We start from the raw sequence: 26,848 nt of genomic DNA on the forward strand, positions 1-26,848 counted from the left end.
TGTTCAGCAGAACAGCTGTCACTGAGTTCTCCATTGCACTTTATGCTTCTGTTCTGCACAATGCTGAAAATGTGTAAAGGGCTTTACTTTATATTTACCTTCCTCTGCCTGGTTTTACATATTGCCTGCTGGAAGGAATGGGTTTGCTTAGTTGGGTAATTTACTGGCTATAACGTGCTTTACAACTTGTGAGTTGCTCTTTAACGCTGCTCCTGGGTGCAGATTTCATCTCTAAGGAAGGAGGGGGGGCGCCTCATACCCGCTATGGTCGCGACTGTTGTTGAGGGACATGCGGGAAGCCCTTGCAGAGGGCTCCAGCTCGTTCACCGCGTGTCTTGCGCCGGGAGCGGAGCCCGAATGGTGAATCCCCGCCCGCGGCTGCCGGTCACCGGGAGGGAGCAGCCGGGTACGGCGCAGCGCTCGGCCCTGCCCCTTCCGCACTACGGCTCCCGGCGGGCCCTGCGCGGCGATGCGGCGGTGAGCGGGGCGGCTGCGGGCCGGGGCCGGGGTCGGGGTCGGGCTCGCTCCAGGCAGCCTCTGCCGCGGGCAGCGCTCGGTGCGGGGGGGATGCTCTGGGCCGCGGGGTCGTCCCCCTGTGGTGCCTGCGGGGTGGCTGCGTGTGGTGCCCGCCTGCGAGCGGGTCCCCCCGGGGAGGCGGAGGGGAGCGTTCCGAGGAGCGCTGCTCAGGCTGCGCCTCTTTGCCCCCGCAGTAGCCTCGGGACATGGGTTAGTGATGGGGTAACGGCTGGACCTGATGACCTTAAAGGCCCTTTCCAACCTGGTTGATTCTATGATTCTTCATGAACTGTGTTGAAACTAGCAATGTCTGTTTGGGTACTGGTACAAAACGACTTTCCAGCAATAAACATAACATTACATGTGGCTTAGGGAGGGGAAAACGTAACAGGAGAGCTTCCAGGGATATTTATAAGTTTCTCAAAGTAGTCCCATGTTTTGTTGGTTTTTCTAGGTAGCATTAATACAGCTTTGGTCAAGTAGTTTTGGTTCCTTGTTGTGCTTTAAAGCCCATAAAACCGTTAAGGAGGCAGAGGGACTGTAGCAGCTCTCTGTTCTGAGCGGTGTTTTCCCTGTTGCCTTATTGACCATCTCTGTTCTTGTGCGCTCCAGGGTCAACAGCAGCCTGTCCAGTGATGAGCTCCTCCTGGAAGACTTGGAGACAGAAGGAGAGCGGCAGCTGAAGAGCCTCCTTCACCAGCAGCTCGATACCACTGTCTCCATCGAGCAGTAAGTTCTGATCTGGCCCCTGGTGGGGCTGCAGAGGGGCCATTGGGCAGACTCTGCCCATGCTAGGGCAGCAGCCGTGTTGCCTCACTGAGGCCTCCTCCTGCGTTTATGCAGGCTGTTGTTTGCCAAAACAGCTGTGTGAACCCTTCCTCCTTTGCTGGTCTCCTGCCAGGACACTCCAGCAGGAGATAAGCACTCCTTATCTCCTGGAGCAAGCACTGGTGGTAACTTCTTTTAACCGTTAGGTGAAAAAGAACTGGTTTGCCAGGGCAGATGCAGGGATGAGTTTCTAGGCTGGCCTGCGTTTGCGAGGCATTTGGTGTTACAGCGTCGAGAGGTGCCTCCTGTCCATGTTGGGGCACCTTCTTGCCATGCGGGATCTTGTGGGCTTGGAAAGGGTCAGGAGGGTATGGCAACACAGTGTCTCTGGTGCCCAAGCATGGCTGGGGAGAGGCCAGCCCCTTCCTGTTCCCCTGGTTTCTCAGTGCTGTTGTGTTGGTTTGGGTTACAGATGCAAGTCAAAGCGGAGATGCTTTGCCCCTGCAGCTTTTTACAAGCCCTTTGGGGAAGAGGCTGCGGGGGCTCTGAGCCTGTCGCAGTTCCAGGCCCTGCAGGAGAACAACAAAGAAACTGCCTCTCTCCGGGAGCTGGGGCTGTCCGACTCAGAGATCCTGCTCTGGAAGAATCGGGCTTCAACAGCAAAGGTAGGCGTGCTCTGCTTGGATGTGAATGTGGTTATGTCCCTCTAACCCCATAGCATGTGGCACCCTGGTAGAAAACATAAGTCCTTTGTTAACTCACTGGCAAAGAATGGCTGCTGTATGTGTGTTACCTGTAAGCCAGCATGATCCCACATTTCTTTTGGTCTGTTTTCCTCGGTGGAATGGTCTGTGGTGGAAAGAAGAGTTGGTCCTTTCGAACACAGCAGAACTTGGCTGTATTCCTGCTTCTGCCTTGATGGTCTCAAGCAAATCATTTCACCTGTTTATACCTGTGTAAGAAGGATTTAAAGGCTGGAGGAGAAAAAGAAGGAAACAAAGCACCTCAGCCTCCTCCTTTCTGTATTCTGACACATCCCTGGATCCCATTGCTAGCTTGGGATAGCTGTCCCCAGGGAGACTGTCCTCAGGGTTTTGCATACGCTTCAAGGGACTTGAAACAGCCACATAAAAATAGCAGCATAGAGCTGTTAGACCAAGTGTGTGATTGCAGTGATGTGCTCCTCTTTGGGTACAGTTTGTGGCCAAAGCAGATTTCTCCCATTCCCTTCCCTCCACCCTTTTCTTTCACGTTCCAGAGACAAGGGGCTTCTGGGCTCATCCAGGGTCAGCACTGGAATGTCCTGCTTTTAGTGTAATAAAGCAGGACTTGGGCTGATCCTTGGCCTCGTCTTCCTGACCAGTAGCTGTGTGCAGGCAGATGCAGGCTGTGGTAGTCATGGGTTTGCCTCTCTCCAGCCGGCCATTACTTGCTTTGGTGTTTAAATGCCAACCCAGCCCTGGTGTGGCCTGCATTAGAGCTTGGGTTAGAGAGTAGTGGTGTTAATTGAAGAATGAAAATGAATGTCAGCAGTAGCAGGTGTTGTGTTCAGTGTAGAATGAGTTCTGGGATGTTTAGAAATACAGATTAGCATGGAAAACAATACCCTGTCAGAAAGAACCAGCTGCGTTAGGGTACATCTGCAGCTCGTGAGAGAAGAATAATACTTGGAGGGAAAGCTCAAGCCAGGTAGCGATGTGCAGCTTTGTATGTGGAGGCTCTGAGTGAAAGATTCCAGGGAGCTGAAGCAGAGGGGACTTCAGATTGCCCATGGAGCCCTTGGCGCAGCACTGGGTGCTTCTGTTACTGTCAGCTGCTAAGTTGCAGCTCTTTTGAAAACAAAGTACTACAAATGATTCCCCACAATTGTTTTCCTCATATGAACAGCCTTTTGTGCCCTAGGGAAGCTGTGAAATAGTGAATGGGAGCTGGGCAGATGGGGGCCCATGCAGTCAGGCGGGAGAGGTACTTACGGGAAAGTCTTTGTTGGATTGTACAGGGAAAAAGCCTGGTTCTTGCCTGAGGCAGAAAGATCTGCACAGTAATTCTTGAACTGAATGTGAGGAAAGAAAATCATCTACAGCCCCATGGAGGCATGTTCTCTGGATTCTGATAGAGGTGGTTGTGGGAACAGCAGGTGGGTTATGTCTGTGAGCTTTGGCAGCGTGAGTCTGATGCGTCTTAGTAGTGCCCTGGCCCTGTGCAGTGAGGTTTATTTATACAGGAATGCTGCTCATAGCCAGATTAGCTCTGAGTGCAGCAGTAACTGTGTGCCTTCTGGGGGCTGGTTCTTGTGAACACCGAATCTCGGCAGGGATTTAGTTCTTAGCACAAACGTCTCTTTGGGTGCCAAATGGAAGCTTATATAAGGTGTTCTCAGTGATGTCAGGATCATAGACCAAAAGCTTGTTGGGAAGTTCAGCTCAAGAATGCTATAGGCATGGCAAAAGGAATACCAGAGGGGGTTGTGCAGTTACTGCAGGTGGCCTTAGAAAACAGGTATAGCTGGCAGAGGGACACAGGCACCATGAGCGAGGCCAGGGAATGGAAAGCAGCACAGAAGTTGGGACAAAGGCTCTGTCTCTCGTGAACTGAGTCTTGCTGAGAGGTTGTATTTCTGTCCTACCCTTGCAGTGACCTGCTCTTTGGTTCCTAGTTGCAATCACTCCGGGGCTGGAGGATGGCTGGGTCTCTGAAAAGGAAGCGTGTACTGTATCTAAGCAAAGCTGTTGCCTGTCTTCCAGGGCTCTGGGCTGGGAGCAGCCCCGGAGGCCACGCAGGACCGACTCCATGCCATCCAGGAGAAGATGGAAGAGCGTCAGCGCATCCTGGCTCTGCCACAGAGGTTTGCTGGCAGCAAGCAGCTGAGCCGGCGGGAGATGGAGATTGAAAATGCCCTCTTCCAGGGAACAGACCGGCACTCCTTCCTCCGGGCGCTCTACCACGAAGGTCTGTGGGCTCAAAGCTGTTCCTGCCTTTGTTCCAGCATGCAGAGCCAGGGTGTGGGAGTCCAACACATTTCTGTCTGCCCTTCTGTCCCTGAAGACATGGTTCTGTTTTGGCACTGTGTGGGAGGAGATATTTTCCTCTCTTACATGAGCAGACAGAGAGTGGGCTCTCTGAAGGGTTTAATATAGAGGCTTGTAAAGTCCATCTCTGTTTGGAAAGCCTGGATCTTGATGTGGTGCAGAGCCCAGCTCAGTATGTGGAAGAGCAGCTGGGGATATGCTTTGGCTGAGGCTAGAGATCATCCTTTCTCTCATTTAACTGCAGTCTAACAATGGTGGGAGGGAAGCAGAGGCATGGAGCAGGAAGGAGTAGGAGTGACCTGTTAAAGGCCAGTTGCCAAATGGAACTGGAGCCCAGTTGCCGATTCCCAATACCGTGTCTCTGGGATAACAGCATTTCTTGCCCTGGTGCTGTGGTCCCCGAGCAAGGTTGAGGTTTGTAGGTTGGGAGGTGCCCCTCTCACATCTGTCCTCATTTCTGTTAAATAGAGTAAAGGAGATACCGTTGGTCAGTCCATGCCATGGACCTTCTTTAAACCCAGGAGCTTAATCTGATGTCCCTGGAAGTTTATATTCCACATAGTGGTGTAGAAAGGTAGCATGGCTTATCCTGGCCGTGCATGCAGGAGGAAAGTGTGTTGAAGGAGTCAGGTTTTCCAGGTTCTTGGTGGTAGTCGCATTTCCATGTTTCTCCATTGTGGATTAGATGACACTCAGAAGAGGATAACAGATGTAAAGGACCCCATGGTTCATCTGGAGAGTGTTTACCAAGAGCTGCTAAGCAAGAAGCGCCCTGAAGAAGTTCAGCCTAGCAAGAGTGACACATGCTCGTGCCCTAACCCGGCCCTGCAGGGGCCTGCGGCTGAGGAGTCATCGCTTCCAGGGCAGGAAGAGCAGGCAGAACAGGAAAGAAGTCCCAGCCTTCCTGCAGCAAAGCCCCACCAGCCCCCTCCAAGTCTTGTGGTTATCAAAGACCCTGTAGAGTTTGTCCCAGAAGAGGAGATCTGCAAGAACCGTCTCTCAGAGGAAGAACTCCGGAGTATTCCCCGCTTCTCGTCCTACAACCCTGGGGACCCCAGCAAGGTGTGTTGAGCTGGACCAGGATTTATTCTTCCTTGCTAGTGTGCCCTGAAGCTGCTTCAGCAGCCAAAGGCTCCTCTTTCCTGTTGCTTAGAGGGTGCTTGGTTGATCCTCCTGGCCAAGGGAGAGCAGCCTCCACTCTGGGAGGGAGGGAAGAGGACCTTTGGCTCTAGTGGCATGTCACCCAGCCTGGCAAAGAGCTGAACTTCAGCCCCCAGCCCCTCTTGGTGCTGGCATGTCACTGATTAAAAAGCTGTGACTTCACTCAGTGCTTAACTGGTAGCTGGAGCTTATTGTGCTTTATAAATAACGAGTTACCAGCACTTGGCACAAGCAGGCATGACGATGCCTTGAGTGCAGAGCTGCCTTTCTCCATACACCCACCTCTGTTCCAAACCCCACCGTTAGCATGTGGGTGAAGGACTCTGGGATGGCAGAGGGACTGAACTAATTCATACCTTTGAGATGTATGGACGTGGGACCAGGCTGGAAGGTGTCTGTTTGCATGGCACAGGCTGACTTATCCTTTGTGTCTCTGGAGCAGGTGCTGTACTTGAAGAATCTGGGCCCTCGAGTGACAATGAAGGACCTAGTGTCCTTGTTTGCTCGGTTCCAGAAGGAGGACAGCCCACCGATCCAGTTCCGCCTCCTGAGTGGCCGCATGAGGGGTCAGGCTTTCCTCACCTTCCCTGGTGAGTCACTGCCTTGTGCCCTTCGGTTCCTCCCTGACGTGGGAAGGTGCCACATCTTCCTACAGGGCACTGGGCTGGTGCTAAACCTGCTCTCCAAGGAGAAGGAGGCTGCTTCTCCTTGATTCTTCTCCTTGATTGTAAGAGGAGGAGGGATGCAGTCTGTTAATGTGCCTTATTTACACTGGGATGTCACTCTGGCTGGAGGGTCCCAGTGCTGCACTGTGTAATGGTGCAGGTTGAGGGTCTGTGAGGCAGGAACACCGCATGTGTCTGTGCTGTGTAACCTGTGCCCGTTTGCTCTCTGATTGCAGATGTTCAGTCGGCACAGGACGCCATGCACTTGGTGAATGGGTACAAGCTGCAGGGGAAGCCACTGGTCATTGAATTTGGGAAAAGCAAAGGGCATTCACCAAAGGCTGACTCTGCCATCCCGTGCTCCTCTGCTGGAGAGAACCCTCCTGCCAAGTAGGGGATGGATAACTGCGAACCTCGTAGATTTGCATGTGCCATGAGAACTCCTTGGTTGTAACTGGGACAGCAAAGGACTGTTGGGAGTTAACATGGAGGTCCATGAAATCTCAAAGTGGGGAAGGCAGAGAGCTGGGCACCAGGCTTTTCTTTGAGAGATGGGCACTGCCTTTACACTATTGGCGTGTACTGGCTTTTCCCTTTGTTCTACACATCTGCCTTCTCAGCCCTTTGGCAAGGAGAGGGGAAGGAAGCCATGTAAATAAATGTATTTATTACACTGTTTCCTTAGGGTGTATTTATTCATCTTTGTCCTGTGCAAGTCTTCTAGAGCCAAGTGTGCTTCTGCTCTGCAGGACTGTGTCAGCAGAGTTCAGTCCTGGCTTCTGTGCTGGGAGCTGAGCTGGTATGGGCACTGGTGTTCCCTTGCAGCAGTGTCTCAGAGCTGTCTCTCTCAGGGGTTTGGTGTGTCAGCGCTCCGCAAAGAACTACTGTGATTCTCTTGTCGTTCTGAGCAGAATTGGTTAAAGCAGCTCTTTCATTTCTGGCCCCTGGTGCAGGGGAAGATACGTAGGTGTGATGGGCGTCATTGAATGCAGCTTCCTGAACCCAGCACACAACAAAGAGGCCACTGAAGAAGGCAAAGAGCATACCAGCAAGAGACCTGTGCCCAAGGCTGTTGCTTGAAGAGGGATTTCCTGTGACACAGCCTTTGTTCTGAGCACTGAGGTGTTCTGAGTCTGTTCGTTGTGAAGTCGCCTCACATTAGCCCAAAGACTGCAGTACAGACAGGAGGTGGACCTCAGACCTCAGGGCAAAACCAGACCCTTAAACAGCAAAGCAAATGGTAGGTTGCAGGCTGCTACCCCGCACCATGGTTTGTCTTCTGTCCCTTGTTTGGGGTCTACTCTGAGGCCATAGGGAAGGTCTCAGTGAAATGCAGTTTGCTGGAAGGGAGCCCTGGCCAGAGCTAGTGGGTCTGTCCTGGGTATCTTCTTATCCTTCCCTTTTTGAGAAGGGTCTACAGGACTCAAATACTCCTTCATCCTCCTGTGTCCAGAGAATGGGAGCAGAGGGAGGGGTAGAAATCTGTGCTGAGTTGGTGTTTTGAAATCCTCCTGGTTCCTGTGTATCAGCGTTAACACCTTCATGCCCCTGTGAACTAAATGAATCTCCATGGGCACAGTTCTTCAGAGATCAGCCTGAACGGCAGCTGACATGACTGGGGGAGCGTTAAGCTCTGTGTGGTTATGAATTGCTCTGTACAGAGGACATCTTTACCCCAGAGAAGCCAGATCCCTTTTGGCTTCCAGCAGGGAAAAGAGAGAATTTCTCTGGGTAAGTCTCACGTTCTCTTTAACTTCTTTTTTTTTTGGGGGGGGGGAAGTCGAGGTTTGATTTTTCACTTATTTATTTTCAACTTTCACCCCCTCCTCAAACCCGCATTGCACATGGTCATGAGAGCGCAACGTGCGCTGCTCCCACACGGTGGCGCCACTTGCCTGGCTGTGTCCCGCACTGGTCCCTGCTGCCTGGCAGTGGTCCTGCACCCCGGTTGTGCAGGGGATGGCCTGAAACAGGCAGTGGGGCTGGGTGAACCGGGACCCAGGGCCTTTGGGCTTCCTAGTTCTGCTACTGCCATGTCCTCGTAATGGTGGCTCCTTGTCTGAAACTGAGAGAGCATCAGGAGCATTATGCTATAGGGAGAGGCTGATGCCATGTGTTTCAGCAGCAATCCTCTGTGCCGGGACAGCAAGAGCTTGGCCAGGAGGAGGATTGATGCTCACAGTCAAGGGGTTGGTAGTTTGCTATAGCTGCAGCAGGAATTGAGGTCTGAGGTTAGCTCTGTTGTGCACTGGGGGCACTCCGGCCTGTTTGCCCTCTATTTTTCTCCTTAAATTTCCTCCTTCTTACCCAGCAAGTCCAAGTTGACCATAAAAGAAGTACTGGAAAAGCATGAGGACCTGGTGAAAGCTTCATCCCCCAGCCCTGACTTGTCTCAGCCCCCCTACTGCCCAGTAGCTCAGCACATTAGAAGATTGGTGTGGTCCAGAGGAAGCTAGAAAAGCAAATGCCGAACTTAATAGCAGAAAAACAGGCTACAGATTTGAGTGTGTGTTTAAATTCATATATAGAAGCACAAAAAGCATAGACAAGGGATCCTTTGTGGCAGCTGGTACAAGCGGTGAAGCTCCCATTCAGCTCTTCCCTTTTGGGTGGAAGGCAAGACTTGACAGATCAAAGCTGGAGGAAGCCATGTGCGGTGGAGACAGAGGAGGAAGAGACTTGCAGGTCCTTAACACACAGGAACAGGAGGATCTAATGGAGTGGGAGAATGTGAGAATACCAACGGAGGATGTTTCTGTGGAACAGAAACCTGACTTCAGCAGGGTGGGATGTGCTCCAGTGCAAGGTAATGAATCTGTGGCTGTGCATCCCTGCTGGTTTGGGGAGTTCTGGAGAGAGCAGGTCAGGGTGGGTTGAAAAGGAGTGACATTCCCCATAAAGAATGAGCTGGGATCTTGCTTTACTTATTAAACTGCCTTTATCTCAATCCATGCGCTTTCTTTTTACCCTTCGGATCCTCTTCCCCCATCCTGCTGTGGGGAAGTGAATGGGTGGCTGTGAGGCTTAGTTGCCAGCTGGGGTTAAAGCACACCAGTCCTTTTTGGTGCCAGTTGTGGGGTATGAAGTGTTTGAGATAAGGACAGATTTGACTGGAATGTGCTAGATTGAATTTATAGCTGTTATTGCTGGTCAGCTATTAATTGATGGGCTCCAATGCTTGCCATGGGTGTTGCTTCCTTTCTGTATGTAAGTCTAGTGCTTGTAGTGGCTGCATTTTGCTTCTGTTTTTTGTTGTGGTGCCTATCATCTTACTGTGCTGTGGCTGGGAACACAGATAACAGCCATGGCCGTGTGCCTGGGCTGGCAGATGCCCAGGGCATCGCTGCTGAACTCGAGCATGAACTGCGGTTCACACTGCGGTGTGAACTCGAGTCAAAGGGACTGTGACCTGGGGATGAGACACCCCGAAGTGTCTGTGGCTGTGGTTATGTCCATGCTGCAGCAGGCATAATTCTGAAGGGATTGGGGCCCAAGGATGAGTCCATGCTGCAGAAGATACACCCTGAAGCGTCTGGGCCTGTGGATAAGTCTGTGCCACAGCAGGAATACCACTGAAGATACTGGGGCTCATAGATTAGGCTCTGCTTGGAGCATGTGCACCCTTAATGGACTGCGGTCTGTGGATAAACCCAAGCTGGAACAGGGGTCCACTGAATGTTAAACCTTATGGTCTGGTCCAAAGGGACCAGGAGTGGAGATAGCAATACCTTTAACTTGTTGTAACACGTTTGAACTGCTTGTACCGGAACTACTGCAGCAGGAACCACCTGAACCAATGGAGGCCAAGCCTTACAAGAAGTAGAGCAAGTGCAGCAGTGACCCAACCTGAGCTGGCTTTGGTGCCCAGTGACCCCACATGAGCTCTAAGCACCTTCCTGCCGATGGGAAGTATTGAGTGAATTCCTTAGTTTGCTTTGCTTGCACTCATGGCTTTTGCTTTACCTGTTAAACTGCCTCAGCCACAAGGTTTCTTACTTCTACCCTTCTGATTCCTTTCCTCTATCCCACCTGGCAGAATGAGCAGGTGGCGATGTGGGGCTTAGCTGCTGGCCCAGGTTAAACAATGACCCTCCCATTTTAGATGAATGAGAAGTGCTGCCTGAAAACAGAGGTTCTGAAATGCCAACAGGGACTGGTGCTGCTCAGAGCTCAGAAAATGGAAAGCAAGACATGCCATGTTAACTGCTAAGCTGTGCAGCAGAAGCCGAAAGCAGAGCTGGTGAGATCCACAAAGGAGAAGGCTGGGCTGATGGGGAGACTCAAGGATACAGAGATGCACTTCAGGGTGCTGTGGGAGGCCCAGAGAGAGAAGCTATGAAGAGGCCAGGGTTGAGGGCTGGCTGATTGGCACTTGCTGTCATCCCTATGGCCTTGGGAACAGGGCAGGAGGCATTGCGGACTCTTGGTCTCTTGCCCACAGTGTTATGGGGATGATCATTAATAAGCCCCTGGTTTCTTCACTTGTGCTCTAAGTCATCATTCTGATGGGGCAGGGGGTTCTCCTCACTCTCATCTGGTCCTGCAGGACTGGCATGGCTCTTCTGCTCCCTACTGCTGGGGGCTGAGGTTCCAGCAATAGTGCTGGTTCAGGATCTGGGCCCTTTCACTTGGGTAGCAGCCTTGACTCCATAGGTCTGACCAGCCCACACAGCAGCTAAACTGGGTCCCTGCCTGTGTTTTCCTCTTGTGTGCGTCTGTTTGTTTGTTAAATAATGTACCAACACAAGGTTCCTTGGACTAAATTTATCTTCCTGGGTAGTTATGGGAACAGTCATCAGCACCGTGACGCTGGGGCTTGCAGTCAGAGCTGCTGCAAGGCTCCGAGCCCAGCTTGAGTCACAGAATGAATCATAGAAGGGTTTGGGTTGGAAGGGACCTTAAAGCTCACCCAGTTCCAACCCCTACAGCAACAGGGACACCTTCCACTAGAGCAGGTTGCTCCAAGCCCTATCCAGCCTGGCTTCTTTCCACAGATGGTGTCGTGTGGGACAGCTTCACATTTAAGCTTTCTTTTTAGGCTTATTTTCTTAGACTCCTCTGTAGCCAGCAGCATGACCAGCCTTTTAACCTGGGAAATGAGGATGATGGGGTGCTTGGGGGAAGATGTGAGGTTGGAAAGCAGCCGGAGATGACACATGGGAATGATTGCACTCGGATCAGAAGATGCTGCAGCTCCCTGTCCTGCCTGCAGCACGGTTCATGGGATGAAACTAACGGCAAGTGCATATAGCTCAATATTGTTCAAGCCTCTACTTGTGTCCAGCTCAGAAGCATCCTGAATCAAACACTGTTTCCTACAGGTATAAAATGACTGCCTTAAAGGAGTTGAGAACCCCCTCTTACAGTCAACATTCCCTGTCCTTCCTGAAGTGTGTTCTTGCCTGGGCGGTGGGTACGGAAAAGATTGGGGGTTCCTTTAACTCAAGCCCTTCCTTTACCCTGGACAGTCACGAGACCACGCAACAGAACCAGCAGCTCAGGTGGCATCAGCAAGCATGTGTTGTGTGCGTTGCCTGGACATCCGAGTTGAGCAATGCAGCCCTGGGGACAGAGCCCGCTGCATCCTGCATGGGGAGGACTTTGCCATGTCCTTTCCCCATGGCTGGGTGCACAGCTTTCACTGTTGCCAGGGAGACAGTGTCCATACAACCCTGTGTTTTCTGCTGTCCCTGGCTCTGCTGCTCCCTGTTTCCTGTCTGGATGAATCCTGTTCCATTTTCAGCTCGTGGTTCAAGGTCTGGGAGCTGTTTCTGTGGCCTCTCTTGACACTCTCAGATTGTGTTGTTTACTGTGTGTTCAGGGCAGTGCTATGGGTGGTAACACTTGAGCTTGAAGGCAGCTCCCTTATCTCCCTCCATTCATGGTTTGAAGGGAGCAATTCCTGCCTCCACTCATGTTTGGCTTTTTGCTGTTGACTTCTCACCCCCTGGGCCTCAAACCTCAGGACTATGCCCTTAATCTTCACGTTTCATTTTCAGTAGAGCTGTTGAGGAGATTGACTGTGCACCAGAATATCACAGTGAGGGAAAGCGTTCCTTCCCTAACATTTGGGATGTTTGCATTAGTCTTTATGGCCGCATGAAATATGGCTTCGGAGGTGCTCCTGGGAGGCTGTCATGCTTCTCGTCATGTAGGAGATTTTATCCCAAAAGCCAGTCATCCTTCAAAGCATCCACGCTGGGTAGGGGAAGAGACAAACCTTTATTTTCTTCTGCAAAGCTGTTTCTAAAGCAGGAAATGTCCACACCTCCTTCAGGCTTGATCCCAGCGTTCTTCACAACACGTATGTGTTGAGCTAGTAATCTCAGCTGCCGCTGCTCCTCTCTGCATCTTGTTTGGTCCACCCCATTGTAACTCACTCTGAACTTTATCCCTAATACTACTTGACCCTATTGGTTTTAGCAGGTTATTCACAGACATCCCCAGTGTTTGCCACGTCACATGCGGAGCCCTCGGGCCAGACCCCATCTCCATGAGGGAGCTGTGTCACCACTCGCACAACTCAGAGCTCCTCCTGGTTAATTCTGCCACCTGAGGAAGGGAGAACGTGTCCACATGATGAACAGGAAGCAGGCGTTAGCAATAGGAATGGGCTTTGCTGAATGAGGAGGTGGTGAGCAAAGGGCAGCTTTGATGCAAGCATCAGTTGGTAGAGATGTGTGAGCCTGTGGAAGCTTGTGAACAGTTCATACTCTCACCTCTCTGTGTCTTGCATTACCAGCAAGGCAATGGATATGCTCCTTGGAGCAGTACGTGCATCTTCTGACATTTGTTGAGCTGATTTGCTTTCCTCAGTGTGAAGAAATAACACACAAAGTGGTTCTGTGGTGGAGCATTTCCTAAAGGGAGGCAACTTGGCAAACAGAGCAGGTATTAATTTACCTTCGATAAGCTGGTATTAACGTCTTGTGGGTTTGAAACCTGGCACTTCTCTCCTGCATCTCTCAAAGCTTACTTAACAGTGCCCATGCCAGAAGGTTGATGCCATAGTGGTCTGGGGGGGGTTAAGTTGTGTGGTGAACATAAATACTTACTGCAGGTGGGGAGGTCAGAAAAGCATCTCAAAGATAAGGCAGTTTAGTAAAGCTTTCCCCTCCTCTTGTGTCCTCCCTGTCGGTGCTGTGCTGTGCACCATGGTGTACTGGGGCTGTAGTTGTAGAAACCCAACCTGCCCTGCCCTTGCTTCCCAGCACTGAGAGAGGTGTGAGGAGCTGGGGAAGAGCAGTTCCATATTTCCCCTTGCACTCACACTGCCATGGGCAGCGCAGCTCTTTTCATCCCACCCATGAGCTGGTAGTGCTGTGTTTGGTGGGCAGACTCCCTTTGCTTTGCAAAGATCTCCCATGGGAAAGGGCAGCTGTGTTGAGGATAAACTTGTCTCTGTGCAAGTCCTGGCTGCCTTTACAGTGTGTTTTGCCCTGGTTATTAATTCTTCCCCCCCTAAGGCTTTTACTCAACCACAAGCACTGCGGATGATCTTAACTGCATCTGCCTGTGACCTGTGTGGTAAAACTGACCCACTTTCAATGCAGATTTACTAGCCAGAAAACAGCCCATGGGGCTTGTGTGGGATGCTGGTGACCCTAGCGCGTCTGGAGAGGGGATGTTTTGGGAAGGAGGCCATAACATGCAACAAGACCCTTGTCTGTGAGCAAGCCCTGGGATGTCAGCTACAGGGACAGGTCTCCCATGGGCTGGGAAGAGCAGGCAGCATGCTTCCAATGAGGAAGCATTCAGTCATGGGGGATATCAGAGGTTAATTGTCCCCTCGCCTTCCCATGCTCTGTAGGATGTGGTGCCTGGCCTCCACGCAGCCAGGGGAAAATCCAAAGGCAAAGAGTAGCATCTTTGCTCCTGAAAGAGTACTGGAATAGCTCAAAGGGCACGTCATCATCGTGACCATGGAGCCAGCAATGGCTGCGGGCTGCCCTTAGCTCTGTGATGCCTGGGTTTCACTATGCCTTGGGAAGCACTGAAGGCTGGAATTGCTCTCACCTGCTACAAAAGGAAAGGGCTAAAAATTCAGGTGATAAAACCACATCTGTTGGAGCAATGCTGAGAGCCCCTGACAGGTATAGCCAATGGTGTGGGACTTCGCTCCAGGGACCCGCGAAACCCGGACCCAGAACACAGCTCTTTTAGGAAAGCGAGTTCGAGGCAACCACGCTGTTCGTGACGTGGGACTTGTCCTGCTCTGAGCCGTTTTTAGCAGGCTGGACACCCCAGAAGCAGAGGGTGTTGTGAGTTCTGTGAACAAAGGCACCTGCCTCGAGGAGAGATTACATCTGCGGTGTGGGAAAAGCTTCCTCAGACACAGCCTTCCTCTGCAATCCTGAATGGGGATAAGCAGCGAGCCCAGAGCCGGTGAAGCCTCCCTGGTTGCTCTGCATACAGGGTGACTTGTTGCTTCTTCCAGACCCCTGGCACACAGCAGAGAGCTTGGGTGGGTGCTGTTTAGGCATCAATTGGCAGGGGAGGTGCTGAGGGTGCAGGACAATTTGTCTTCAATCCTCCAGGCCAGTTCTCCAGGGTTAGAGATAGAGTCTGATTTCACCAATATTTCTGTAAGATCCCTGGAAGAGTTGATGTTCACACCACTATAAAAGCATGTCCTGCTGATAAAGCTTGTTTTGCTTGCTGAATCAGTGTAGGTTCTACTGATAAAGCCTGCTCTCACTGCTACAGATTGCACGCGTGTTAGTTGGCTGAGATTGCTAATCTGGAGCTCCTCTAGCATCGATTAGACTCAAAGTACAGAGAAAACCAGCTGTGATGTTAATGCGGTGCCTGCAACCTCTGTGTCCTCTTCACAGGTATCACCATTTTCCAAGGTAAATGCTTTTTGTAACTCTCCTGATAGATTCCCAAGCTGTCCATCAAACCCAGCCAGGAAGGTGCTTTCCAGCAATCTCAGCTGCTGAACAGAAAGGGGCCATGGAGCTTATCCTGCCTTGTTTCCCTCATCTTTCTTTAAAGACCCTTTAAAGCACCTTTAAGCAGCTCTCTTCCAGGAGGCTATAGCAAGCCATGAGTTTGTGCACAGGCTTCTCCTACAACTGAAGGAGTTTTCCAACAGCTACTACTGGTTTCTCACTACCCCTCACCTCCATTGCAACATCTCCCACTAAAGCCAGAAGAGCCGGGCGCTGTCTCATGGCAATACCCAGTCTGTGTGACCCCACATGAGCCATCCCCATTCCCAGCAGCAGTTCATGACTGTTGCTTAGCCCAGGCTAGGAGTCAGGGTTTGCAGTGCCTGAGAGCAGCCCTTCCCCATAGCACATCCCCTGCTGCTCCTGGAAAGGCTGCTGTAATGTCAGGGTGGGAAGGGTTTGTCCTCTTCCACACCAGCCCTGGCTTGCCAAGGGGCTGGGAGGCTCCAGCATGGCACAGGAGGAGGCTGGGAGCGTGCTGCGGATGGGAGGAGGTTGGAGGAATGTGGAAGCCCTTCCAAGTGCCTCAGCCCATCAGGAACTTGGCCTGAATTTTCTTCCCCCCTCCTGCCTCTCCTATCTGAGCCCTTCCTGGGGGCTGTGAGCAGAGATGGGCTCACCCAGCACCCTGCCTGATACTCCCCTGCAGGGATTACTTGCTGCTGCTTCAGACGAGCTGTGCTAGGCAGGGATGAGAGGCAGGTCAGGGATGCCAGAAGCAGCTGAACTCTGCTTGCCAGGAGGGCTCCAGGGGGAAGATAGGGACATGTTTGTGTTTTATTGCCACCCCTTTCTTCATCTGAGGCACCATCCAGAGCATGAAGAGAGAGGAAGGACTCATTTCCTTATGACAAGGGATGAGTCACTGCAGCCTAACCCTCCAGCCGGGGGCTGCAAGTCTCCCATGCTGTCCTTCGAGGTTAGGGGAGCTCATCATTCCCCACCCAGCCTCTGGCAGCCCATCCCCTTGCATCCCGTTTCCCTGCAGGAAAACCTGGAGCACCCTCAGCTTTTCCTACTGAGTGAGGGACAAGAGGTGATGAGGAGCTGGCTCTGTGCACACTGGCTGTCTTGGCTCCATTGCTTTGCTCATGCTCGCTGCCCTCTCTGGCCTTGGGCTGGGCCACATCCAGCCTGCCCTCGAGGACCCGGCTTATCAATAACTGGGAACGTGGCTATTGCCAGAGGCAGAGATAACCACCACCACTGCACTCGTGCACCCAGTGTCCTTCCCTTCCCCATCCTCTGCTCCTGCATCTTCAGATGTGTTCAAGTTAAAGGCCAGGAATGCTGGAGGGGGGAATTTCAGGGGAAAATTACCTGAGCTCAGCCATGCTTAATGCAGGGGCTCCCCTTGGCAGGGCTGGAGGCATGGGAGGCTGGGGAAGGGTTCATCCCCATCAGAGTGTGATGCTCATCAGCTCCTCTCTGGCTGAAGCTGGTGTGCGGCACCCGTGGAACAGGGATCTGGTGTGGAACAGGGGTCTGGTGTTGCACAGGTGAGAAAGAAACCTGAGGGGCTGTTGGGGACATCAGGGGCCTCTTTCCCTGTGCTCATCTGTCCAAACCATGGGTGCTTCTGTACCCAAGCACTTGCTCTGCCTCTCCTTGCCTATACCTGCAAGGGTACGGGTGGGGGGTAAGCCATGCAAAAGCTGACTCCTCTAAACCCATAGATCTTCCCTTCTGCTGCGTGAATGAAAGAGTTAACAAACCCAGCTGCAATCAGACTCTGACCCAAGCATCTCAAATGCCCCTTTGTTTAATTAGCAGAGCCCCTGCCCTCAGACACAGGCAGCGCTGTGTGGCCCCGCAGCCCGGGGTGGGAGGCGAGGGATGGGGACGTGGCGCCCAGGAATTCCTCCTCTTCGGAGGCGTGATCTCTTGTACCAACTCTTTGCTCGCCTCCTCTCTGCATCAGCTGTGTAGAAACAACAGATTGATGGCTGAAGGACTTCAGTGAACCTGGGCTGTCTCCCGGGGGGCTGCAGACCCTTTGCAGCCTTCCATCCTCTGCACACAGGGCAGCAATAAGTGACTCAGCTGGTCCATGGCTGATGCTGTGTGCCTTGGCCATGCAAAGGGGGTGACTGGCCTTTGCCTTGAAATCCACCCTGATCCCCTCTAGTGAGTGAGGATGGGTCCCTGGGCAGCCCCTTGCTTGGTGAGGAGGGGAGAAAGCATGACTTGACATAATCTGGAGCGGGTTAACCCCACAGCAAAGATGATTTCACTGGTGCAAGGGTAACAGTGGTGACGTCTGAGCGGGGAACATCCTGCTCCCTGTGACCTAATCTAAATTACTTTATGAGGGGACAGCAGGTAGACCAAAGCCTCCTGCTTCCTGGGGAACAGGGAGCCAGGGCAAGGGGGTCCTTGTGTGCCCTGTGCTGTGATGTGGCAGCACAGGGTTGTGTGGAGCAGTCCTGGCCCCTGTCTGCCTGTGCCGTGTGCCTTACCAATGTCTCACTTTTCCTCTTCAGAACAGCTCTTGCAGGGACCCCTGGGTTCAGGACCTGCCTGTGAGACCCATCTGCACTGGGCTGAGGTGCTCAGTCTCTGCCCTGGCCAGCAGCTGCCTCTGGTGCTTGGGACTATGCTATCTCCTGGGTGCCGGTGCTCGCAGCATCCTGGGATGGAGATGTGGTGATTCCAGGGCTCTCCCCATCGCCTGGGGACCACATGCACCCCAGGGCAGCAAATTCCCCTGTGGGCACCTCACACCCAATGATACCTGCACACTGAGAAGCAGCGGGACTGGCAGGGGGACATTGCCTGCTATTACCCCACTTGTCCCTGCTGGCACCCTCACCACGGTGGCAACCCCCCAGCACAGTGCCCAGGTACAAACCATGCAGGGGAGGGATCCCCCCCACCCCAACAGCATTCCCACCTACCTGGGCTCCTGGGTGGCAAAGCCATGGGACTGGGGGGGGTGACACCACAAACCAGAGCAAGGGGTGCCCTGTACACTATAGGATGTGGCCCTCGCCAGTGCCCACCCTGAGGGGGGAGCTGCCAGGGCCGCTCGGTGCTGCAGGAAAGCTCAGCCACAGCCTGGCTGGAAACACAGATTTATTGAGACATCAGTTTGCAACCAGCACTCAACCCCCACAGCAGTGACTCTGGAGCCGTGCAGACACCCTGGCCCCACTGTGATCCCTGGTCCCCGTGGTCCTTTGGGGTACAAGCCCACCCATTCCCATCCAAGCAGGCTCAGTGGGGCTGCAGGCTGGGGTCTGCTGTGTCAGGGGCTGCCTGCAGGCTGGCAGCATGGAGAGGGGAACAGAAGCTGGATTGAGGGTCCTTCACCAATGTAAGCCTCTAGCTGGGAGCTCTGAGCAGTCACAAGGCTCTCCAGATCCCCAGAGTCAAACCCCGCAATCACTGGGGATGCTGCTGTGTCCTCTCTTACCACGCTGCTTTGGTGCCAGCCCAGATGCTTTGGAGAGCCAGGAGAGGTGCCAGCCCTGTTCCCCGCTGCAGCCCTTATTACACGTATCCCGTCAGGTTGTAGGAGCTGAGCTCGCTCTTGGTCTTCTGTGTGTAGCTGGCGGAGGGCCGGCAGCTCTTGCCTGCCAGCAGCCGGGGCTGGTAGGTGTTTGCATATGTGGCCGTGGTGTCCCGTGCAGGGCAGGAGGTGCAGAGGATGAAGCCGCCGACGAGGGAGAGGAGGGAGGAGATGATGCCCAGGTAAAGAGCCTCCCCGAGCTCGAACTTCATGCTGTCGGGGATGACGGGGTTGCGGAAATCCCGCAGCACCACGTGGATGTTCCACACCAGCGGGATGAAGCAGAGCAGCCCCCCGAGCACAAAGACTGCGCCGCCCGCCACTGCCACCCGGTCCTTGGCCGGTGAGCCCTGGCTGAAGACAGTGCACCTCATGCCCACGATGGTGAGGACGCAGGCGAGGGAGGACACGGCGCAGGAGCTCACCATCAGGGCTTGTGCCGCCTGGATGTCGGCGGGCAGGTTGAGCAGCGAGCTGTAGATGTCGCACTGGGTGATGCCCGTGCTGTACGTGGCACACTCCATCCACAACCCCTTGGTGAAGCTCACGGCTGTCACGATGCTGGCGCCGACGTAGGAGCTGGTCTTCCAGCTGGGCAGCAGCGTGGCCACCAGCGTGCCGATATAGCCCAGGAAGGCCACGGCGTAGCCCAGCAGCTGAAGTCCCATGGAGACCATGACGGGGGCTGGCTGTCACCTCCCCAGGCTCGCAGCTCCTCTCTCCGTGTGTGCTCAGCTCCCCATGGCCCCGCTGGCTGTGCCGCAGCTCTGGGGGGCTCTGCTTTTGTGGGTGGGAGGCGGGGGGAGGTTACCTGCAGGAGTGGAGAGCGATCCCTCCCCGATTAACGATTGACCCAAGCCTGCGGAGGAGCGCCAAGCGCCCTTTCATCTCCCTATCTCCCAGCCAGACTTCAGAGGCTGGGCAGTGCTGCCTGGGAAGGACGCCAAAGCCCTCCCTTGCGCCAGGGCTGCGGGCAGGGATGGAGGGCTGGGTGCTGGTGGGGAGAAAGTGCCCACTTCCTCCCTGGGGGTGCCTCGTCTCCTGTGATGTCCTGAGCTAAGGAAGCTCCACTATGGTTATTGCCCTTCCCATGCCACTGAGGACAACGATGAGGAGGGATGCACGTGACAGTGACGCCAGTGTCCCCAGGAGAGCCCGGAGGTCCCTTTAGGACAGAATTACATCAGGGCAGAGCACACTGTCAGTGCCTCAGGGATGCTTCCCCTGGCCAAGCAGGGTGACCTGTCCCTCGGTGGGGTGATGACCACACTGGGGAGCAGCTCCTGCTCGCTGCCACCAGTGGGGCTCCTCTCCTGCCCGCAGCGCTGGGTGTGGAGGGGGGGTTGGTTGGCAGCGGCAGTGCGGTGGGGTGGTTTGTTTTCCTTCTGCCTGCTTTCTAAATTCCCCCTCCCACAGCCTATTGCGAAACCGGACTGAGCCCAAAACACTCCAGTGTGGCAACACCGCCCTGGGAACGGTCCCAGATGCGAGTGCCACCACCCCCCTGTACCCCGCTCCTGTCCCTGTGTCCCCCCCGGCACCTCAAATGCTTCATACCAGCGCTTCCCAACTTTCTGCCTCCTTTCCTATGTGCTAACCAAGACCTCCCGCTCCACATCAGGGGTGCTGTGGTACTTACAGAGGTGGCTGATGACACAGAGCAGGAGCTAGGGTGGCCAGGGATCACCCTATCAAGAACCAGAGGCATTCGATCAGGCCAGGGTGAGCACCCAGAGCCCCATCCCTCGGGATCAGGGGTTGCGAGTTGTTTAGCGACGGCTTTGCAAAATCCATCTGCAAATCTCCGCCTGCATCAGAGGCTTACTGCACCTCAGCATTAAACCCTTTCGGCATCGGGAAGGGAGTTGCAATGCCTTGTTTTTCTTGTTTGTTAATTATCACAGCAGGCTTGTCCAAGTGGTTCAGGGCTGTGGTTTACTGTCACCTTGGTGGCTGATGGGTGACCACATGCCATGGTCCATGTGTCCGCTTCGAGCTGTGTCAGAAGGGGCAGTGAAATGCCAACAGGTTGAGCTCCCTGTGCCCACAGAGTGAGCCTGGGCTTTTGCTTCTCTCCTCCTGGCCCTGCTGGTCCTCCACAGGGTTTGTTGTTGTAAGACCCTTGGCCCAAATGAGGAGCAAATGGGGACAGTAATGAGGCTGCGCTGGCCCCGTGCCCCCTCCCTCTCACCGGCTGCTGCAGATGGAGAGGGGCAGGGAGGGCCCCTGGTGACAAATTGTGCTGGGAGCTGAGGGTCTGGCCCGTGTTTGGACAGAGCTGTTTGGATGCTGACAGCACAGCTACAGCAGGGACCATTTGCTATTTTCTTTCCTTGTCCCATATTGAAACCCTCCCTTGAGCGCTGGGCAGGAGCAGTGGCAGGGACAGGACGTGGTGGTGCTGAGGCGGGGGGGAGCAAGCCTTGCACCCTTGTATTGAGAAGCTCCTCCACCTCCCAGTATGGTCCTCAGCTCAAAAAGCCAAAGGAGACGGGAGGGAGCAGGGGAAAGCATGTGCTGGCAGTGTAGAAACAGAGCCTAGGAGCTCCCTGGGGCGATCTGAGCAGGGGCCACGGGTGCCTGAGCAGGACAATTGTCCTGCCTGTGCCTGGGGTCCATCCTTGCCATCTGCCCTCCCTCCCTGTCCTCTCTTGAGCATACCACCACTTGCCTCCTAATTGCTCTGTGCTCGCCGCCACTGCAGCCTGTCACACTGTCCCCATCACCCTGTCCCAGAGCACGCCCATGACACGGTCCTCATCATGCCCATTGTGCTGTCCACATCCCATGGCCATCACGCTGCCCAAACCGTCCAACATCCCTTCTCCACCCTGCCGTATGCAAATGGCCACAAACAGCACTTAATTATCCTGGTTAATTGTCTCTGCCCTCCCCTGTTCCCCCCTGGGGATTTTCTCACGAACGGTGTCTAACTTTTCCCTTCTGTGTTTTGATTTCCACAGCCCCTCCGCCCCCAGCCTCCCCCCGACCCTCTGTTTACACAACTGGGACAAATTTCACACTCCGGGGAAGCTGTTCCTGCACCCCCAGCCCCTCAGACCCCTGCCCTGAAGAATCTGTGACTCACCAGCAGCGGCAGGGCTATAAAGGTGTCCTCACCAAGGGGCTGCAGCGTCAGAGGGGACACAGCTTCCTGCCACCATGGAAGCTGCTGCTTGCTGCTTGCCTCCCCATGGGCTCCGGGTGCCTGTGGCCAGTGCTCACGCAGCCCCGCGGCTGGGGCCGGGGGGAAGGTACCTGGGTACCACGGCATGGGGGGGTCTGGGGAGGAGTGGGGAAGGCTTCAGCTGGGGATCCTTCCAATGGGGACCCCTCTGATCCCGGTGGCCAGGGGTGGGAGAGAGGGTGTAGAGCCCGGGAGCAATGCTGGGGACTCCCAGGGACGGTGGGGCTGAAGCAGGGTGAGGAGCATTGAGGCCAAGGTAGCATGAAAGCACCCTCGTGTGCCTAGCGCTCCAGCCACACTCATGGGCATGGGCTGAGCTGGGCAGGCGAGGCTGTGGGGCTGGAGTACATGGGGCAGTGAGGGGGGCAAGGCACGGGGGAGTGGGACAGGGTGGGTGGGTGTCGTACTGACCCTGCTCTCTGCACCTAGACCCCTCTGGAGACCGTGGCTGCCCCGAGCAGAGGAGGGAACCGGTCAGCGGAGGGAGCAGATGGACACGGTGAGTTTTAAGCTCCCCCCAGTTTCCTGCTGTCAGGATTGGGGTCTCTTTGGCAGAAACCAGCTTCTCGCCCCAGACTCCTTCACCCCAGCACTGGTGCATGGCGGTGCGGTGCCCACCTCCCCTGGCGCATCAGTCCTCTGCCCCACAAGCCTCGCAGCCTCGCTGGGGTATGGCCAAGCACCCACAGCACGGGGCTCAAAGGGCTGCCTGTTCCCAGCCCAGGCAGGCATTCCTCAGGGGGTTAGCGGGACGCCCGGCCATGAGCACGGGGCAGGGAGATTACGCTGGCCAAAAGCCCGTCGGGGGTGGTGGCGGTGGGAATAGGCGCCAGCTTCCTTTGCGGGGGCATGAGGACCTAAACCCATGGCAGAGGAGGGGGGAGAAGCCGGCTCCAGGGCAGGCTGACCCGTCTGACAGGTCTATGGAGGGAAGGGTCTTGCTGCCAACGGGGTCCCCACGCACCCCGCGGCAGGAGCCCCAGGGCTGGTCCCACCACAACCGTGTCTCCTCAGGCTCGGCCTCGGGAGGCAGCGGCAGACGGCGGCCCCGACAAAGCGCTGGCGTTTTTCCACCACCCCGTCAGGTAAGAACCATGCAGCCGGTGTCCGGTGGCACCGAGGGCAGCGGCCGAGGGGGGGTGTGTCTCACCCGCCTCACCCCGCGTCTCCCCGTAGGCTGCTGTGGCCTAGATCCAAGTCCTTTGACTATCTGTATGCCGTGGGGGAGAAGCTGCTGCAGAACTTCCCCGTGCAGGCAACCCTCTGCCTCTACGAAGACTCAGGCAGTGAGGAGGATGAAGAAGAGGAGGATGAAGAAGAGGAGGATGAAGAGGAGGAAGAGGCAGGGGCCATGCCTGCAGGCTCCCCGCCGCATGCAGGCAGTGCTGCCAGGCCGGCGTGAGGGCACCGCGGAGGTGCGGGCAGTAACGGGCACAGGACCCGGGGACACCGGCCCTCGCCGGCGACTTCACCCCGGGCAGGGGACTACAACTCCCAGCAGCCACTGCGGCACGGCCCGGCAGCCGTAGCCGTTTCTCATTGGCTACCAGCCGCTCCCGGGTTGGGGGCGGAGCGTGTGACCCCGCCCATCACCGCCCTTCCGCTCGTCTATTGCGTGCTGGCTGCGGGGAATCCGATTGGTCGAGGGGCGATGCCGGGGCGGGGCGAGGCGATGCCGGGGCGGGGCTTTCCCATCCGCTCCCTGTCGGCGGGAGGGAGCGGCTGCGGCGGGGCCGCCATGAGGTAAGGGCGGCGTGGGGCGAGGGTCCTGGGCCGGGTGCGAGGTGGGAATCGGGGTCGTGGATCTGGCAAGGGGAGTCTGGGGAGCAGGGGAGCTGCGGCGGTGGGGCAGGGGTGTGATGGTGGAGGGGTTCGCCTCGGTTGGGCAAGTTCACGTGTGGGCTTGGGGGACCCCGGGGCGGGGGCACACTGGAGGCTGGTGGAAGTAACTTGGAGTTGGGATTGGGCAGAGCCGGAGCTGGGATGGAGGGGCCGGGTGGGACCCGAAGGCTGTTCCGGGAGGACGAGGCTTGCTGACAACCCGTGGGGACCCCGCGGTCCCTTGGCAAGCGGAGCCCGAGCAGCCCCTTCTCCCCCCTGCATCTTGGCACGGAACCCCCCCAGTACCGCTGGGATCCCGCCGGGCGGCTGGCAGCCATGGTGCCGGCAGAGCCAGCAGCCTGCCCGCATGCTGGCACTGCCCAGGGTGGATCCCTTGACCCGTCCCTGTGGCCCCCAGCCTGCCGAGGAGGTGCCACGTCCCGGTGTGTGCCCCCGCTCCCATGCCCGTTCAGGCTCTGCCGGCATCACGCACACTCCATGTTTCACCAGCACGATTCCCTCCTTTGGGATCGGTGACGGAATGGGGGGAGCCCGAGGGAGACACAAATGTGCGACTGCAGCATCCTCACTCTCATGGCTGCATCCCTCGCGCCTCCTCACGGTTGCCGTAGCAACCTCCATCGATGGGGTATTTATAGAGGAGGCGAACGCGTGTTGGGAAGCGAGGGGGTGGGGATAGAACCGGGACTGGGTGGGTGTCTGCTGGGTCAGCCTCCAGCTTTCGGCTGCTCTCAGCTTGCGTGGCTGTGCGGGGGCGGGAGGGATGCTGCCTGCCTGCCTTGGCTGGGGGTGCAGCTTTTCCTGCGTGCTGGAGCCGGGGGTGGTGGTGAGGGATTTGCGTGTGGAAACAAAAATAAGTGTCTGGGATGTCTGCCCTGCTCGCAGGCATCGCTCATGCCTGTAGGCTTATGTAGACCTGTCTTGTTGTGGCACTGGAATAAACCACCTCTGAGCTCTGATACTGAGTGCATTGACATGGATACTTGGGAAAAAAGTTTAGGATAAAAATCTTCCTGATGCATTAAACGTGTTGCCCGATGTATGGTGTGAGTTATGGAGCTCAGGATCCTGACAATGCCCTTACTTCTGCATCCTCTGTTCACCAGATGGGGGGAATGCCTGTAACTATGAGTGATACAGGGGTTTTGTATGGAAACAGGGGCAAGTTTCCCATTCTGTGTGTGTTCTGCATGTGTTATTTGTCCTGTAGGTTTGGGTCTCTCTGTAAAGATTGATGACAGCAAAAGCAGGTCGGGTGGTCCCTGCTCAGAGCTGTGGGGGGGATGCACAGATCCAGAGGCTTCCCAGCTGCTCCCACATGCCCCAGGACAACTCAGAAGTGGGATTGGGTGCACAGTTCCTTGAGGAAAAGGCCTCCTGGTGCTAGATTTACTGAGAAGGTGGCTGTGGGTGAGGAGTGGTGGTGCCCGCTGGGGTGCTGTGCATAAGCCCTGCTGTGTGTCTGTGTGCAATGAGAAACATGTTGCTAGCCCCACTGACCCCGGGAAGGGCTCTGTGCTGTCGCTGACCTTGCTGCAGTTCAACGGATTCAAGTGCTTTTGGGATAACTCTGAATATCTGAAGTCCTGAACCTGAAGTCAGCACGTGGTTTAGTTCCTGCTGTTTCTAACTGCTCCTTCATCCACCGTAAATCAGTGTAGGAGCTAGTTAATCCTGTCCCTTCTGTCTCCTGACAGAGTTATGGCTTTGCCAAAGCAAGGTGTCACACAGGGCAGGAGAAGATAAGTTTGCCCCCTACGTCTGATCAGTGGGGCATTAAGCACAGGGACAAGACAAAGCATGAAAAGCAAGTGAGTGAAACTCCTCCTGCGAGCAGAGAGGGATATAGTCTGCTTCTGCAGGACTTTGTTTCACTCTTGTAGGGTTATCTTCAGTGTGGTTTTTGCTTTTCTAGTTGGAGAGCTGTTGGTGGTGTGCAGGGAGCTCTGCCACTCTTACCGCTGCCCTTAGCTTGGTCCAATAACCTTTAAGGGATGCATATCCTTTGCTTTCCTGCAGTGTAGTCAGTTTTATGGCAGTGGAGAAAATAGCATGGCCCTGTTTATTGCAGATTGTGGGTAGGAGTTGCAGAGGTGAGAACTGGCACGGCTGTGAAGCTGCTAAAAAACAGGATGACTGCTTTACCTGTATCCATCAATCTCTTGTGGAGGGGAAGAGCACCAGACTGCTTCTGACATGCAGGTCATCTCGTGTGCTGATGAGATATGGGGACTCTCCTTCAGCCAGTTATTTTTCTACTTCTCTTATTTGCAGCCCTCTGGGCTTCTTGGGCAGGGCCCTGGGCTGGTGCAGCACAAGGACAGCAGAGACCTGCCCCAGGCTGTCAGGGAGCTGAGGGTGCCCTGAGCCCCTCCAGCAGTGCAATGAGTGGGGAGGCAGCATGAGCCCCTGGCTCTCTGAGGAGGCACTGCCGTGGGCCCACCAGGCAGCACCCTGCTTCCTGCATGAACCTCACCCTGGGCAATGGAGGTCTTGGGCTTCAGGGGTGACATTTAAGCTGTCAGTGACTCTCCTGTTTTCTTCCCTGCAGGTAGGCAGGAGCCCCCTGTAGCCGAGTGAGGCAGCATGGCAAGTAAGTGCTCCCCAGGCAAGCTGCAGAGGTGGTGGTGGTGGTGCTGGAGGAGAGAAGGGGGATGATTGGCAGCCACCTCTCGAGGAAGGGGTGCCTGTGCTTTCTGGGGGGGGGGGTGCTGTTCTCTGTGGGGAGCACATGCCATCGGCTGTTATCCATGGATATTCCTCAGGTCCGGCCTGACTTGTGCTTCTCTTTCCGCTGTGCAAGGTGGGAGCTGAGAGGAGGTGCTGAAGGGCTGACCTCTCCAGGACTCCCTGCACGCTGCAGCATGTCTCTGTGTGCGTGATGCTTGCTGTGCAAGGCTGGCCTCCCTGGGGCTCTTTGGGCTGACTGGCCCCTCTGCAGGGGCTGCTGGTCTGCGCTGACGTCTTCTAGCAACAGTGCTCCTCGTGGCCCATGACTGGCATCTCACATGCTACCCATCCCCTGGGCCACGCTGCCTTGTAGCCTGGGTGGCTGGTGGCACTGGGGCTCTGCATTCCCAGTGCCTCACCGGGAGCTCGTTGTGTCTTGGCATCGGAAGGAGTTGGATGGGGCCCGCGGCTAAAGCTGGGCTGAGGCTGGCGAGGGTGCAGGGTGGAGGATAACGTGTGGTGTGTAAGGAGCTGGGCTCAACCCT

At 55.3% G+C, this 26,848-nt stretch overlaps 4 protein-coding genes across 12 annotated transcripts in view; 3 read left to right on the plus strand and 1 right to left on the minus strand.

Annotated features, from left to right (window-relative positions):
* Positions 1-6,814, plus strand: part of RBM41 (RNA binding motif protein 41) — a 54,527-nt gene extending 47,713 nt beyond the window's left edge. The window contains exons 2-8 of the mRNA XM_062640526.1: positions 462-477; positions 1,129-1,245; positions 1,757-1,949; positions 4,029-4,233; positions 4,999-5,375; positions 5,917-6,064; positions 6,376-6,814. Coding sequence (XP_062496510.1) covers positions 470-477; positions 1,129-1,245; positions 1,757-1,949; positions 4,029-4,233; positions 4,999-5,375; positions 5,917-6,064; positions 6,376-6,533 — 1,206 coding nt within the window. The 5' untranslated portion in view covers positions 462-469 and the 3' untranslated portion in view covers positions 6,534-6,814. The remainder of the gene's footprint in view (positions 1-461; positions 478-1,128; positions 1,246-1,756; positions 1,950-4,028; positions 4,234-4,998; positions 5,376-5,916; positions 6,065-6,375) is intronic.
* PRRG3 (proline rich and Gla domain 3) overlaps positions 1-26,848 on the plus strand; it is a 116,612-nt gene that overhangs the window by 83,674 nt on the left and 6,090 nt on the right. For 4 of the 9 annotated variants that reach the window (XR_009968882.1, XR_009968883.1, XM_062640529.1 and 1 more), the window contains exons 1-2: positions 23,450-23,534; positions 26,185-26,226. Coding sequence is in view for 4 of the 9 variants with exons in the window: in XM_062640532.1 (XP_062496516.1) it covers positions 26,220-26,226 (7 nt within the window). In the remaining 5 variants the exon portion in view is untranslated. Of the gene's footprint in view, positions 1-23,449; positions 23,535-24,352; positions 25,836-26,182; positions 26,227-26,848 lie in introns of those variants that run through there. The other 5 variants (XM_062640530.1, XM_062640535.1, XM_062640531.1 and 2 more) reach the window with 4 other exon arrangements.
* CLDN2 (claudin 2) lies at positions 18,348-19,777 on the minus strand. The gene has a single exon (XM_062640410.1). The coding sequence runs from the start codon at positions 19,279-19,281 to the stop codon at positions 18,586-18,588; it is 696 nt and encodes a 231-aa protein (XP_062496394.1). The 5' UTR covers positions 19,282-19,777; the 3' UTR covers positions 18,348-18,585.
* Positions 22,553-23,215, plus strand: RIPPLY1 (ripply transcriptional repressor 1). Its single transcript, XM_062640444.1, has 3 exons — positions 22,553-22,710; positions 22,766-22,876; positions 22,968-23,215. The coding sequence occupies exons 1-3, from the start codon at positions 22,553-22,555 to the stop codon at positions 23,191-23,193; spliced, it is 495 nt and encodes a 164-aa protein (XP_062496428.1). The 3' UTR covers positions 23,194-23,215.

The sequence above is a fragment of the Pezoporus occidentalis genome, unplaced genomic scaffold, assembly GCF_034315485.1.
Source record: "Pezoporus occidentalis ecotype Australia unplaced genomic scaffold, CSIRO_AGI_Poc_V1 ctg65, whole genome shotgun sequence".
In the NCBI taxonomy this organism is placed as follows: Eukaryota; Metazoa; Chordata; class Aves; order Psittaciformes; family Psittacidae; genus Pezoporus; species Pezoporus occidentalis.

What these genes read in the sequence shown, in the direction of transcription:
- RIPPLY1 (XM_062640444.1), top strand. Translation starts at nt 22,553, where the DNA reads ATGAGCACGGGGCAGGGAGATTACGCTGGCCAAAAGCCCGTCGGGGGT. An exon ending in CAGGCTGACCCGTCTGACAG is followed by an intron (nt 22,711 to 22,765) that starts GTCTATGGAGGG and finishes ACCCCGCGGCAG; the next exon opens with GAGCCCCAGGGCTGGTCCCA. An exon ending in TTTTTCCACCACCCCGTCAG is followed by an intron (nt 22,877 to 22,967) that starts GTAAGAACCATG and finishes GTCTCCCCGTAG; the next exon opens with GCTGCTGTGGCCTAGATCCA.
- CLDN2 (XM_062640410.1), bottom strand. Translation starts at nt 19,281, where the DNA reads ATGGTCTCCATGGGACTTCAGCTGCTGGGCTACGCCGTGGCCTTCCTG.